Source organism: Trichomycterus rosablanca, chromosome 21 (genome assembly GCF_030014385.1).
Source record: "Trichomycterus rosablanca isolate fTriRos1 chromosome 21, fTriRos1.hap1, whole genome shotgun sequence".
Classification (NCBI taxonomy): Eukaryota; Metazoa; Chordata; class Actinopteri; order Siluriformes; family Trichomycteridae; genus Trichomycterus; species Trichomycterus rosablanca.
In genome coordinates, this window is record NC_086008.1 from 9,639,417 (window position 1) to 9,654,856 (window position 15,440).

General features: G+C 38.1%; 1 protein-coding gene across 1 annotated transcript in view; it reads right to left on the minus strand.

Moving 5' to 3' along the window:
• Positions 1-537: 537 nt before the first annotated feature.
• Positions 538-15,440, minus strand: part of col27a1b (collagen, type XXVII, alpha 1b) — a 132,705-nt gene continuing 117,802 nt past the window's right edge. Inside the window, exons 35-61 of the mRNA XM_063017903.1 lie at positions 13,973-14,026; positions 13,840-13,893; positions 13,641-13,748; positions 13,172-13,225; positions 12,945-13,052; positions 12,518-12,571; positions 12,395-12,448; positions 11,675-11,731; positions 11,521-11,574; positions 11,381-11,434; positions 11,245-11,298; positions 11,084-11,137; positions 10,270-10,377; positions 10,070-10,177; positions 9,863-9,970; positions 8,739-8,792; positions 6,876-6,938; positions 6,733-6,786; positions 6,598-6,633; positions 5,279-5,296; positions 5,120-5,155; positions 4,987-5,013; positions 4,749-4,814; positions 3,379-3,547; positions 3,090-3,199; positions 2,761-2,979; positions 538-1,770 (exon numbers count right to left, since the gene is read on the minus strand). Coding sequence (XP_062873973.1) covers positions 1,624-1,770; positions 2,761-2,979; positions 3,090-3,199; positions 3,379-3,547; positions 4,749-4,814; positions 4,987-5,013; positions 5,120-5,155; positions 5,279-5,296; positions 6,598-6,633; positions 6,733-6,786; positions 6,876-6,938; positions 8,739-8,792; positions 9,863-9,970; positions 10,070-10,177; positions 10,270-10,377; positions 11,084-11,137; positions 11,245-11,298; positions 11,381-11,434; positions 11,521-11,574; positions 11,675-11,731; positions 12,395-12,448; positions 12,518-12,571; positions 12,945-13,052; positions 13,172-13,225; positions 13,641-13,748; positions 13,840-13,893; positions 13,973-14,026 — 2,082 coding nt within the window. The 3' untranslated portion in view covers positions 538-1,623. The remainder of the gene's footprint in view (positions 1,771-2,760; positions 2,980-3,089; positions 3,200-3,378; positions 3,548-4,748; positions 4,815-4,986; positions 5,014-5,119; positions 5,156-5,278; positions 5,297-6,597; positions 6,634-6,732; positions 6,787-6,875; positions 6,939-8,738; positions 8,793-9,862; positions 9,971-10,069; positions 10,178-10,269; positions 10,378-11,083; positions 11,138-11,244; positions 11,299-11,380; positions 11,435-11,520; positions 11,575-11,674; positions 11,732-12,394; positions 12,449-12,517; positions 12,572-12,944; positions 13,053-13,171; positions 13,226-13,640; positions 13,749-13,839; positions 13,894-13,972; positions 14,027-15,440) is intronic.

The following is a 15,440-nucleotide window of genomic DNA, read 5'->3' on the forward strand; positions in this document are numbered from 1 at the left end:
TGATGAAGGTCTAGAAGATGACCAACTCAAACAGCAGCGATAGATGAGCGATCGTCTTTGACTTTACATCTACAAGGTGAAACAAGGTAGGAGTGTCTAATAGAGTGGACACGGTATTTAAAAACTCCTGCAACGCTGCTGTTTCTTATCCACTCATACCAGCACAACACACACTAACACACCACCATGTCAGTGTCACTGCAGTGCTGAGAATGATCCACCACCTAAATAATACCTACTCTGTGGTGGTCCTGACCATTGAAGAACAGAGTAAAAAAAAAGCTAAAAAAGTATGTAGAGAAACAGATGGTAATTAAAGTCAAGAATTGTGGAACTACAAAGTGCTTCTATATGGCAAGTGGAGCTGATAAAATGGACAGTGAGTGTAGAAACAGGGAGGTGGTTTTAATATTATGGCTGATCGGTGTATATGGACTAGGTTTATTACTATGGAAATTCAGGCTTGAAGTAAATCTAGGACCTATCATGGAAACATTAGGGACAAAGCACTAACACATTAAAACAACTAGGAGCTGCTTTGAATTTTTTTGAATTATTTATTTTTGTAGTTTGTAAGAGGAAACCAGATCACTCATATGAACATTGAATCTTAGTCCCTGGTGCCCTCAGTACCTGCAGAAATAGAATCCTTGTTTTTTATTAAACAGTATGAAACATTGTAGCTTAGTTTGTGTTAAAGGTAATTCTGGTGGCATTCAGACTGAATTATGTAAAAAAACTGTTACACATGAAAATATGGCTGCATGAGGACATTTTTTTCATTTTTCTGTTTATACAAAAATATTCCCTTTAGTACAAAACACACTTCATGTATAGACATTTGTTGAAAGTAAGTACAAACTGGCTTTGAAAGGCAGCTCAACCACAGGAGACGCATTATTGTATTTTTTCGAAGCTCCCAAAAGCACCATAAATCATGAGATTGGAGGTAGACACAATGACACTTTCAAGTCTGAATAAATCCACCTCCATCAATGTGAACTAAACCTGATGTGTTACACTTTGGAGTGTATGTGTGTGTGTGTGTGTGTGTGTGTGTGTGTGTGTGTGAATACATCTTAAAATCCACCTAGTATGTTTTGAACAAGAGCTACAGATCATATTCACACACATGGACACAGTCATGCATCAAACCTGAAAACACCCACACAAGTGACAGTAAACCTTAATTCCTTACAAACATCAAATATACGATTTATCTTTATACAACGAGATCTCACATTGCACTTTACAAAAAATATACATATAGATATAAATACAAATACAAAATGTATAACAAAATAATACAAAATAAGTACTGTAAATGCAAATACATGTTCAACTCCCATTTCCTCTCACACTGTAACAGAAAATCTTGTGCAGAAAGCACCAACATGGAAATAAATTAAGTTTGAACAGTCTCTCACCCAATCCTCATTAAAGTCAAATGAGAAATAGCTCTTTAAAATGAGCTGTTCGTAATCAGAGCCTCTAGCATTAAGAGTCTTGTTGCTCTGGGGTTCCTTCATTAAGAATTTGCAGTCCAGGTTTGAGCAGTACGAGATGAAACATTCTGAGAAAATAAGCTGTAGTTCTCATCTCCATTTCTCTTTTGTCTGTGCTTTATAGAAAGCACACAGGTCCAACCTCTAGGTGATAATTAGAGCCAGGTTTCTTGCTCGGGAGGCTCACAACATCCACTATTGGAAGTAGGTTAGGATCGTCCGTCTGGAAAAGGAACTGGGTCTGATGCCACCGGCCGTCTGTAATCTGAGAGAAAAGTGGAGGTAAGCATTAGAAAGAGACAAATTTAAAAGATTGCAACTTGTAATAAGGAGCTGGAGGTTTTATTACTATTTGGTGCCATAATGTGAGACTGACTGGCAACTGTATAAATGTTTCCAGAGTATGTGGCTACGCCCCCTGTTTTAGTCGCTAGCTCAGCCAGACAGGAAGAGTTGCAGACCTTCCTCAGACACAACCAACTGAGTCTGTTGATCACCTGGCCAGACAGGTGTCACCACCAAGACTCAAGCTTTGAGAGTCCAGCCTCAGCGGTAGTGGGCTAGCATTTTATATGGACCCAAGTACCCATCATGTAAATGCCATATGAAACTTACTAACCTAATGTAAACAATGTGGTACCTTACATGCTCTAATTCATAGGAATTTGTGTAATCTTTTTAAAGTTATTCAGTTTCTGCATGTATCCAATTATCCTGGCTATATCTCTTCTCCCCTGCTGCAGACCCCTACCCCTGTACCTAAAACACACCCCCTCTGACACGTGTGCAGTAGCCGACCGCTTCTGTTCACCTGCACGAGGCGGGTTCACATAGGGCTCAGTCCCGCACACAGATAGTCCTTGGAACCAGACCAGGATAAGTTGGTTAATGAAAATTAAATCAAATTAAGTCCTGGATACTGAGATGAATTGGCACTCTGTCCAGGGTATTCCCGCCTAGCGCTCAGGGTTTTCTTGTTGAACCGGACGTGCCAGTCCAGGATATCACCATGTTCAGTTGATCAAGGCAGTTGTTTTGTAATAATTCTCATTAAGTCAGAGCTATGCACAAAGCTTTTCTTGGCATTATTGCAACGATGTCAATATTCAGAATTTTTTCTCTGTTTATTAATATTTTTTATAATGACAGAAACCAAAAATAATAAATAAGATAAAATATGTAAATATTGATATGAGATAAATAAATGTGGTGAAAATAACCAGTTTATTAGACGTTAAGTAAAAAAAAAAATTACCCAGCATTCATCCTTTAGCAATGCTGGCTGGATGAGTCCTCTAGCCTGAATGATCTGCCCATTCCATGACTTGAAGCGTACGGCTTTGTGGGATGGAGGTTTGGACTCTCCATCCGCCCACACAGGTACATTCAGGCAGTGAACGGTGATGAGCTGCACTGCCTCTGAGCTCAGCAGGTGGAGGAAGTTCATCTGGATCACACCCACGCCCATCTCTAACTAAAGCACAAATAAACAGGTTTATATACACATATACACACACACACACATACAGTATGTTAAAGGCAACTGAAATTACTGTTGAAGTGGACAAATTTTATTTAGCTTACTTTGGATGCAGTGATGGGTCTCAGGCAGGTCTGTCCTCCTCCGGTAAAGTTGCAGGTGACTTCAATTTTATCAGATGTGCAGCCCAGATTTGGGTCAATCCAATACGAGCCTTTTAAGTAAGAAAAAGATTACGGCACAGTTAATTTTTTACATTAACAGCCTTTAAACTGATATTAGCTGAATAGTAATGAAATTACTATGAAGCTCTACAAATCCTGATTGATGAAATTTACTGGAGTTGACAGTGTAACTTTATGCATTAATAAAATTTATGCTGTAATTTCTCACCATCGTTTAATCTGTGCTCACAGTCCAGCAGGTCCCTGCACATTCTAGCTGGATTCTCCTGTGTGCCCAGGGGGTTCTTCATGCTGTAGATCAGATTACTGAGGTAGTGAAGGGTCTTAAAGATCTCTGTTCCCTGGTCCAGCATAGGAAGGTCCGGGTCTGTGTACGACTACATATAAGAAATACATCAAAAAGATGTTTAAAAAATATTTGTAATTTACTTTATACATATGCAGGGCAAAGTGACTGGTTGAAATGGCATACTTGTATTAGACTCAGCCAAAAACCAGTATTTAATCTGCAGTAAGCACACACAACCAACATTTCCAGTGCGCCAAAGACACCTGTACTAGAATGCAGTACTAATCGAGTCGTCACTTGCAGTACATGACAAGACCTGATAGTAAACTGTACTGCAGAATCTCAATGTAATGCAGCAGTTGTCTGTATGAGCACCAGTAATGCTCAGGGGTAGAAACACATTTTAAATAACATATGCTGCCATCTAGTGAACATCCCAGCTTTTTTCTTAGCAATGCAATGCCAAGACACATTCTGCACCTGTTAGGACAGCGTGGCTTTAGAGTTTGAGAGTATTCTGCCTGCAATCCAGACCTGATTTCCATTATTATACATCAACAGAGACCCCAGACTGTGGAGCAAGACAAGTGTTATATCAAGCAACAATGTGGATGGGATGATTTGGTGGTATAGTTTAATGCAAATTAATCCTAGGCTTATTTTATGCCAGGAAAGCTTATAGTTTCTTTATGTCCTGCAAGAAGGTCCTGGGTTTAATTCCAGGTGGAGCAGTCTGGGTTCTTTCTTTGTAAAGTTTGCAGGTTCTTCTTGTGCCGACATGGGTTTCCTCCGGGAGCTCCGGGAGCATTTGACATTGAACTAAAACTGATGAATTATGTGTAACCTGTACTCATAATGTAACCAAAGTGTAAAATATGGCGTTAAAATTCTAATAAAAAAAAAAAAAAAAAATATATGCCCACATAGTCATGTTGAGTTCCTGCTTTATTTAATGTGGCTGTATGTTTCTTTTATTATTGGTCAAGAATGGAGAAAAAACACTTTTACAACTTTAACAATTGGTGGTCTTTGTTTCCAAACAATTAAAAAGCATAGTACAAAGCAAATGTGATGTAACACAGTGGTAAACGCACTCTTATACAATTACTATTTAACTGATTATTGTATTTGTACATTGTAAAATGTAATTAAATTTTCCTAATGTTTCTACTTTTTGGAATTGTGGTTTTTAAATTGTGGTTATATTGTGGTTGTGGTATGCCATTTCAAACACAGCAATGGATTAATTTTGCCATCTATTAATTTTAGAGCCCATCTAATTCGCTTACCTCAGATCTAAGTGCAGAGTAGGAATCAAATATAACTTGAAATGCAGCACCAAGGGCCTCGTTTTTCTGTATCGGGATGATAATGCAGAAAAGACTAATCAATCATACTGATTTACCCTAGTTATTATTTGACTACTCTAATCTACTTTAACCCACTGAGCCACAATCACAGTGTGCACTGCATAATACATGTATCGTGTCAATGCTAAATAGTCTAAAAATTAAAATAATTACTTACAAGTGATAGAGAACTGACAGGGGGGCCCTGGAGACAAAACAGAACAGTTAAGCAATTGCAGATTTAATCATATTAACCATTCATCATCCTCATATTAATATAAATAGACTAATGTAAAGCTGGAAACACTTACTGGGGGTCCTGGGGGGCCACGAGGACCTGGTGGTCCCTAATAAAGACAATACATTTTCTTAGAATTATATTTAGTAGTAAAAGTAAAATCCATCTTGATTAAGATATCATGATAATATTTGAGCTTTTATGAGATAATTCAGATATTATATAAACTTACCATTGGTCCTGGTACACCCTGTTCATAAAAAAAAATAAATAAAAAAATAGGTTAAGGTATTCTTATTTAAAGAACGCACTGTATATTATGCACTAATGTATATCAACGCATAGACAAGTAATTTAGTCAGCTTCTGATATAAGGGCCTTAAGATTTTATATGCATTCTAAATGCAAAATGTGGCAGTAGGTTCATGCATTTCTTGATGCCATGCACATTTGGATTCTTCTGCAATACAGAAATCAAAGGTATGCATTTCGACACTGACTGTGTCTTCATTAATCAAAAAGAAAAAAGTATATATATATATATATATATATATATATATATATATATATATATATATATAACATGACATATATATTTATTTCAATGTAAATAAATAAACAAATAAGAAATAAATATATATGTATATGACATTAACAGATGGACAGTCATATTTACTTTACGTTTTTTAAACATCAAATCATACTGAAAGCACATTGACCTGTTCATTTTTCCAGTAGGCTAGGAATGTCAGCACAGACTCAGAGCAGAGAGGGTTGAAGGTCTTGCTCAAGGACCCAACAGTGGCTGCATGGCAGAGCTAGGATTCAAACCCACAACCATCTCATTGCTATTCCAAAGCTCTACTAAACTAAACCCACTAGGCTACCACTAGGTCCCTGAAAATAAATTAAACTGACCTTTTTAACATCGGACAATTACTTATTTGTCATCATTAGTAAGTTATAACATTCATAAATATTCATTAGAATTAGTTTATTGTCCTTGCTAGACTGCAAAATGTCTTTTGTTTAAAACCTGGCTTCAGAGAATGCAAGCACAATGCCAGTGGTAACAAATTTCAATACATGGGCATAGACGTGCATTTGTACATGTGACTAAGTCTTACAGAGTCTAGTATATGACAAGTTTAACAGATGGACAGTCATGTTAACTGTTTTTTAAACATCAAATTGGACTGAAAGCACAACGACCTGTTAATCTGTCCAGTGGGCTATGATTTTTTTATGTTGTTGCCAATTTGCATGTTTAATTACTTTATTTAACTTTTATTTAAATTACATTAATTACTGGACATAACAACATGACAAAGTGCAGCATAAGATTTGTTTGGTGGTAATTGCGTGATGTTTACAGCCTAGCGCAAATGTTACTGACCCCTAAGCTACATTTTCCTGTTTTGGTGACATCCTCTTCAGGGAAAACGCTAAAATAAGACTTTTCATGTTTCATTCTGGATTAAAAAGAAACAAAGAAAACAAAAACATGCATGTATGTGTGTACAGAAAATCAGTCAGTAAAAAATCACTCACCATGTCCCCTCGATTCCCTTTGTCTCCTTGGGGACCCTGACAAAAAAGGGTGATTACTACAAGATGCATGCAACATATCAGATGATGTTAAATTAATCCAGAAACATAAAATGACTCATATTTTACAACACATACTGGATAGCCACTGGGGCCTATGATCCCAACTGGTCCATGTGCACCTTGCCTTCCCTGAAACAAGAAACACCTACAGTAGTTGCTGACAGATGCAATCGTGAGTAATCTCAATATTGTCAATTCTCAATATTGTCAGTACCTACCATCAAGCCCTGTGGTCCTTTCGGTCCTTGGATACCACCAGGTCCAATATCACCTGCTGGACCCTACAAAATAATACATCCGTTACATTAACATTAAAGGATTCCACAGAGAGCCAAAAACTTCTCGTCAAATAACATTAAAACACAAAACATCTTCTCTTATGTATATTGTTTATCGCAATGTACTATTACCTAATGTTTACAGTTCATTAAAAGATTAATGTTGGCAGTTTGCATAACGTCACATCATCGTTCATCTTCTTAACTAGTTCATGACACACAGTGGTCAAACATAGTTAGATAAATAAATCAGCTCCACGATGCCGTGATTAAATCATCATTTTAATGCTTGGCTGCTCCACATGGACCTCAGTAATTGAGTGCAGGAGTTTACTCAATGTACAAGACTGTATTTACTCAGCCGGTCCTCACATGTGCATTCGACCACTACACAAGCTGTCAGATACTAATTTCCTATAATAAAAGACCTTTTAATGGCTTTCTGCAAAACCAGATGAGAATTTACACCGACCATAACATTACATAACATAATAACCGAATCAGTGAATAACACTGATTATCTATTCATCACGGCACCTGTTAGTGGGTGGGATATATTAGGCAGCAAGTAAACATTTTATCCTGAAAATTGATGTGTTAGAAGCAGGAAAAATGTAAGATCAAGAGTAAGGATTGAGCGAGTCTGACACGGGCCAAATTGTGATGGCTAGACGACTGGGTCAAAGCATCTCCAAAACTGCAGCTCTTGTGGGCTGTTCCCGGTCTGCAGTGATCAGTATCTATCAAAAGTGGTCCAAGGAAGGAACAGTGGTAAACCGACGACAGGGTCATGGGCAGCCAAGGCTCATTGATGCAACGTGGGGAGCGAAGGCTGGCCCGCAATTAGAGCTACTGTAGCTCTAATTGCTGAAGAAGTTAATGCTGGTTCTGATAGATGCATCACAGTTTGTTGCATATGGGGCAGCAAAAGGGGGACCAACACAAAATTAAGAAGGTGGTCCTAATGTTATGCCTGATCAGTGTAAATGTAAATTAGACAATAAAGTAACAGTCTCGGTTCAAATTTAATTCTAAGAGCAAGAATTAAACCTAGATTTTTTAAACAGAGATTTGTTCAAAAAATAAAAAGTACATTGTTATTTTTATACATATTTTCAAGAAGCAAAGGCAATCAGAACACCTACTTCAAATCTCAAAACATCAAAATATATTGAGCAAATATAACCACACACGTGTGTATATACATATAATGTTGTACATGCAGTTTCCATAAATACCACAGTTAAAGAGCAATGACATTATTAACTGCAATCATACATTTTTTGATTTTCCTTACAGATTTCAGTATTTTAGCAATAGAAATAACAGGCTGGATGACAAATGCATATTCTGGCTTCTGCATGCACTTGTGAGACTCTTGTTTAAGTCAATATAATAACTGGATGTTTGGTACAGTATTCATTTTGTTATTGTTAATTACATGATTTGTTATATTATTCTGTAATTACATCTGCACGTTCTGTCTATCAGATACAGAAGACATAAGTTCAACATGTGATAATTTGGTCAGTTGAATTAGGTCAGTAGTTGGTTAAAGTGGCATATGTAATTTGGAATGTGCATCTTTTCACTAGTCTATCCATGTTACCATATGCTGATTTACGCATTTATGGCCACAAATGCATTTCTTTATTTACCTTTTTTAAAAGCTTTTTCTCTCAATTTTCCTACCAATCTAGTTGTATCCAATTTGACCTCTTACTTGAGGTAGAACAGTGATGCACTACGTATTTGTTGGACTTGTATTAATGTGTTTGTTTCAGAATTAAGATAAAGTCTTACCTTAGGTCCAAATATTCCAAAAACGCCAGGATAGCCCCGCTCACCAGGATCTCCCTGTAATAAAACATCAGTAAATAATTAATTCACGTGAAAACATAATTCACCAGCTATACACTTGCTTTCGACTGTGGCTGCCATGTGTTTCTCAAGTATGATTGGTCCCTTAACACATTTACACCTGACCGTGCTGCTTCTGCATCTTGTGAGGAGATAAATATCAGACTGGTTGGTGTTCAGACTGCAGTGTTGTAGAGGTAGGGATTGTGGTAGCTTAGTGTCTAGAGCTTTGGGTTACCAAATGGAGGGTTGTGGGTTTGAATCCTGGCCCTGCCATGCAGCCACTGTTGATCCCTTAACCCTCTCAGCTCCAGAGGTGAAGTACAATGGCTGCCCCTACGCTCTGAGCCCAACTTCCAAACAATGTGTTTATGTATATATGACAAATTAAACGCATTCCATCTGCCCTAGATTAAATTAGTTTAGAGGTATTTAAGCGTTGATTTATTTACTTTATTATGCCCGGGCATCCACATAAGGATTCATCAAACCGGCTGACCTGACTATGCCTACATGCCCATGCCTACATGCACATTTAATAGTGGACAGGACTTGGCATGAGCATTCTGACTGGCCTGCAACTATGCAGCCCTATATACAGAAGGGTTTGATCTAGTCTGTGTTGTGACACATTTACACCATCACCAGTATTAAGATTATCTGCAATCTGAGCCTCAATAGCCCTTCTGCTGGTCTGTACCAGATGCCATAGCATCATGTCTTCCCGCACCAATGAGTCTTGGCCACCCAACAACCTGCTGGCAATTCTTGACCTGTGTGCACCACATACCTAAACCCAGTCATCTGGCCATAACAATTTGGCCCTTATTAAAGTCACTCAGGTCTTTATGCTGCCCAAATCTGCTGCATTCAACACATTCAGTACAAGTAACTACCATAAGCCCAACATTTAATATTTCCCCGACCATGAGATGCACAACTGTTACCAAGGCAACACTGCCATGCATATTTTTGGTGGGTGATTGGTGTCTAGTGGGCTTTAAGTGGGTTTTAATATTAAAACTCAGACTCAAATCAACAAATCAACAAATCAACAAACTACTCACAGACTGCCCTTTATCTCCAGGGTCACCTTGCTTCCCTTGCATCCCCATTCCTCTGGGAAGTCCACGCTTGCCAATGGGTCCAGTCTCACCTGATAGACCTCTCTCCCCCTAACACATAAGAAGGTAGAGCCTTAAGACATGATATTAAACAAATTTGTCATTTTGTTCCTATATACTAAAATATTGCTACACACTAGCGTAAATTACCTTTGGTCCAAAGGAACCCTGACTTCCTTGTAAGCCTGGTGGACCTGGCTGACCCCGTGGCCCTGTGTTTCCAGGAAGCCCCACTTCTCCATCGCTTCCTTGCTCCCCCTAAAACAAAGAGAATAATGTTAAAACTGAAGCAATCTGGTGAACCATAAAATGCTAAATATGTATAAAGGCTTTATAAATAAACTACATACTGGTATTCCTTTTGGCCCATTTTTTCCAGGAATTCCATCAATGCCAGGATAGCCCTCGGGTCCCTCTCGACCCACCACTCCTCTGGGACCAGGAAGACCAACAGAACCCTGAATGAAAATTCCCCAAAACTAAAATTATTTTTTAAATAATTCATATGTTGGACTTTTTTTGTATACCATAGTGGTATACCATAGTAAAACATGCACTACTTGGCCTAATATGTGGACACCCTTTATAATTATTGCATAACAGGTGCAAACAATCAACCAGCAGTGCAATATTGATTGCAACACTGGTCTTTAACTAACCTTCATTAAGGCACTTTCATATGCAAACCCAATTTGCCAAATTCATGTCCTACTAGAGCTGTTCTGTTAACTGTAAGAGTTGTAAGATGTGGCACATCAATGAGAAAGGAAGGTCTGCCCCAAAAGTCATTTAGTTTTGTTGGGTGGTGGTTGTTGGTAGTGTCTGGTGTTGTGGCTAGTCGATGGTGCGTGAGAATTACTTGGGTTGGTTGGGGTTACATAGTGATCTACGAGCTGTGTATGAGTTTGTAAGGGGGAAGGGGAGAATTTTGGGGGGAATAGTGTGGGCTTATCACTCAAGTGCCCAACCTTACTAATGTGGCAGAATAGATAGGCCATATATTTTATACAGAGGATAATTACAATGAAATTTTATATAAATATATATAAATGTTATATATAAATATATATATAATGGTATAAATATAATGGTTTTTAATAAGCTACAAAAATAGAGTAAATATATATTAAACAGTAGTGATTTTTTATAGTCAGATGTACGTACAGAAGACCCTCGGTTGCCTGCTTCACCCCGAGCGCCTTTTTTGCCTTTGGCGCCCTAATAAAAAAAAGACAAAAAGAAATGTGAAAAAGCAACAACAACAACCGTCCATGCTATGAGTTTAATGAATATTGTGTCTATTGGTGCTGAATTAAAATTCTTACTTGATCGCCTTTGGATCCTTTGGGCCCCATGATGCCTCTTGGACCAGGATGTCCCTGTAAAAATAACACTATCATTATTAACCAACCCAGAAGTAGCAGCTTGGATTCTGTTGACATCTCATGAACATACACCTACAGGTAATCCAGGAGCTCCAGGTTTGCCTCTTTCTCCATTCACACCTTGTTGACCCTGTAGGACAAAATAAAGGGAAAAAATGCTTACAGGGTCACAACATGAAAGCTCTAGCATTAATATTAAATCATTGCTTTGCTTACTGGGTAACCTGGGTCGCCTGGTACTCCTCTGTTCCCTCTAGGTCCAAAAGGGCCCTAAATCCAAATTAAAACACGACACAATGATCTGTTTGCCTCATGTCAGCATCCCTTTATCACCAGAACATTCAAATTAAAAGCTAACAGACTGACTCACGGTGTCACCTGGAGGACCAGCAGGGCCTTCAATCTTCCCATCATCTCCTGGTTCACCCTATAGGGTAGAAAATGTTATGTTTTGCTTAAATGTTACTCATTTCCTCTGTGTTTCGGGTATAGATTACCACAATCATTAATCCTCACCAAAATTCCCTTCACTTTGCATTTTAATCACATTTAAGAGAAGTATTCTGACCTTATTATGCTTATATAATAAAAATATAAATGTAGTTTAATTAGAAATGTGCTCACTTTTCTCATATGATTTATTATACATGAAGTGCTTTACACAGGGTTGCCAGGTACACAGTAATTCTAGGGTTTGAGCTTGAATGTTTTTGAAACATTAGTGAGTTCGAATCTCAGCTCTGCTACTGGCAGGCCTACATAACAACAATTGGCTCGTTTGTAGGGTGGGTGTCAGAGGGGATACCTCATAACGATTCCTCTCTGTGCACGATACTGGGCCCCATATGAACTCGCCTCGTGCAGGTGAAAAGATGTCACGGCTCTCCTTGGTCAGGTTAGCATCAGTAGATATAATTTATTATTTGATTTATTAAAAATGTACTGTATATTACCACATGCACTGGTGTTTTTACACTTGTACCTTTGTTCAAGATTATGTGTGCCTTTACAAAACCACTCATGTATAATATAAAAAAAAAAAAAAAAAAGACATTGTTGTGTTTAGCACATGGCTCGTTTTAAGTTTTACCTTCATGCCTTTTGGTCCGGGAGGCCCTATTGGTCCTTGAGGTCCACGGTGACCCTAGAATCAAATTAAAAATGTAAACATACTTGTAGGATTCGTAAGACTAAAATACTTTGTGAGACTCACTTCATATCCTGGCAGACCTGGATCTCCTGGTAAGCCCATTTTTCCAGGTGCACCCTAAAATCAGACCATATGGTTATAAATATCAGCTCCCAACAAATTTTCCTCCCAATCTAGTCGTATCCAATGACTCGATCGCATTTCGCTTCCTCTACTGCTGCACACTAATAGCCATGACTAACACACGCCCACTTCGACACGTGTGCAGTATTCCACTGTTTCTTATCACCTACACGAGGTGGGAGATCCTGCACGAGGCGGGGGATCCGTATCGTGCACTGAGAGTCACGCACCGATCTCCATTATTCCCCATCTCTGTGCAAGCGCCATCAAACAGCCAACAGAGGTCGTAATTGCAGCAGTCATGAGAAATCCCCTCCGGCATTCCCACCCTCTGTGTAGGCTAGAGTTAAAAAAGTAGGTATGTTACCGCAAATCCGATGGTTCCTCTGTTTCCTTTTGGCCCGGGAAAACCCACAGGACCTCGTTCACCGACTGTCCCAGTCTCGCCCAGGTGACCCTGAGGACCTTTGCTGCCCTGAAGTAAAACAAAAATACTGTATCATTCCAAACATCCAAAACGTCCAAAAGTGCAGAGAGTAAATAATAATCAAATAATAAACATATTTCCTTATGTATTCTGATGTAAGAGCCTACCTGCTCTCCTGGTTTGCCTCTTTCACCAATTTTACCAGGTTTGCCTTCAGGACCCTGATCACACATACACAGCATTATTATTATTTTATGTTTTTTATTTTGTTAAAATTAAATATTTCATGACAATATAGGCAAAATCATGGTACAACTTTAACTGCATAAGGGTTAGAAACAAGATTCCACCAAGCTTATGGTCAGGTATCCACATACTTTTGGCCATATAGTGTATTATCATGTATTATAGTGTATGTAGTATAAAAATATTTTTTAGGGAGGTGGGGCATTTTGCCTAATATCTCCCAATTGTGCTTGCACCAGACTAGTAGCTTTTCACCACAAATGATTTCACTTCTGCTGCTATGATTTGAACACGAGAGATAAAGCTCTCGACCGTTGTGAGCTAGCATATTTGTTCCCTGTGCCAACCAAGCACCTAAAACACCAGAATAAAAAAAAAAACACAACTCACTCTGATACCAACGATGCCAGGATTCCCAGGTGGCCCTTCTGTTCCTTTTAGTCCCATCTCTCCTTTTTCACGTTGCTCGCCCTCGGCTCCCATGTCCCCCTTTTCACCCTGTATGCAATACCATGATTTAAAATTAGCACAAATCATACATTAATGCAAATTTAAACCAGCACTACTGTGATCGGTGAATTTTCCTGACCTTGGCTCCATCAGGACCGCTCTGCCCAGCTTCTCCTTCAACACCAGGTTCACCCTAAAATGATACATTACTAAATATAACTCTGCATGGCTGGTGCAGACAAACTTGAGTTATTCATGATGAAATCACTTACTCTTGGTCCAATCAGGCCCGGTTCACCCGTGTTTCCAGATGGCCCAACAGCTCCCTAGAAAATGTGCAAACAAAAACTTTCTCAGCATTCCAGTACTTTATTTTGTTTATTTGTTACATAGCAAAAGATCTTTCAATTAAGTGTTCCCAACTTTCAAAAAAAAAAAAAAAACACAACAAATTGGATTTGATAAAAAGAGCATTAGAAACGTAAGACAGTAAACAATTACCAATAATAAATATAAGTATAAACAAATGAGAGAAACATTAATTAGAATAAGCTTTTAATATAAAGGGGAGAAAATCTCCAGCCAATTTTTCTTTAACAACTGCTGAACGTTACTTTAAATGACTAATTGGTATATTATAGGCACAATATAATAAAAGCAAAACAAAAAAGACTTTCCAAGTTTGTCATACATACTGAAAATTAGTTATCTTATCATTTAAGCAAAACATCTGTATTCTGACCAGTCACGTCAAACCTTAGACTGAGTATTTGGATTTCTCTGGATTGGCACACTTGTTATTCTGATTTTTCTATTAAAAGTAGCATTCATATATTTTAAAGTGTAATAGATAATATTTAATTGTTCTTACTATAGCAGATAAGGTGAAACTATTTGCACAACACAATAAAACAGAATTGAATTGATGTAGACATTTGGCTCTGGATTCAGGCACAGTATTGTTACCAGCTCGTATTTGTAGGTGGGATTGGAGTAAAATTTATGGCCACCTAACTATAAGGAGAAACGTTTTAGGTCCTGCCTGTATAATGCCTTGAAGTAATCATCTACCAACATAGACATGACCCAAATACTCCCACTCCCTGGAAATACACTGCTATTAACAGCAAACATTTTTAAGTCACTGAATATAAACAAATTTAGAATGTCATGCCTGCAACACACTCAAAGTTGGGAAAGAAGCATGTTTACCACCGTGTTACATCACCAGAATGAGGTCGGGCATTGCAAAAAAAAAAAAAATAATAATAATAAAAAAATAAAACATTGAAATCCCAGGAAAAACTTTAAAAGCCACATATGTCTATCTAAAATCCCAATGGTAAATACATCTGTGCCAACGGTACCCTCACACATAAGCAGTGGACACCCCATACCAAATGACAGATTTGCACTTTTTGCTGATAACATCCTGGAAAAATCCTTTTCCTCTTTGGCAAGGAGTCCATTGTTCATTAAACAAGCTGAAACATCAGGTTTCTACTTTCTGTCTATCTACGTATAATAAACTTGGGCCCAGAGAACTTGGCAGCATTTCTGCATAGAATTAACCTTTATCCGTCCTATAAAAATGTTACACCTGCCCAGAGAAATTATTGAATTGCATAATTTATTGAAATGTAGTCTATAAATAGCTACAGGGAGGACACACTTCCAAAGCCGGCATTTGTGTTATTGGTCGGTAAGGGTCAGCAGCAAAGCCTATGGATAAATATGTAG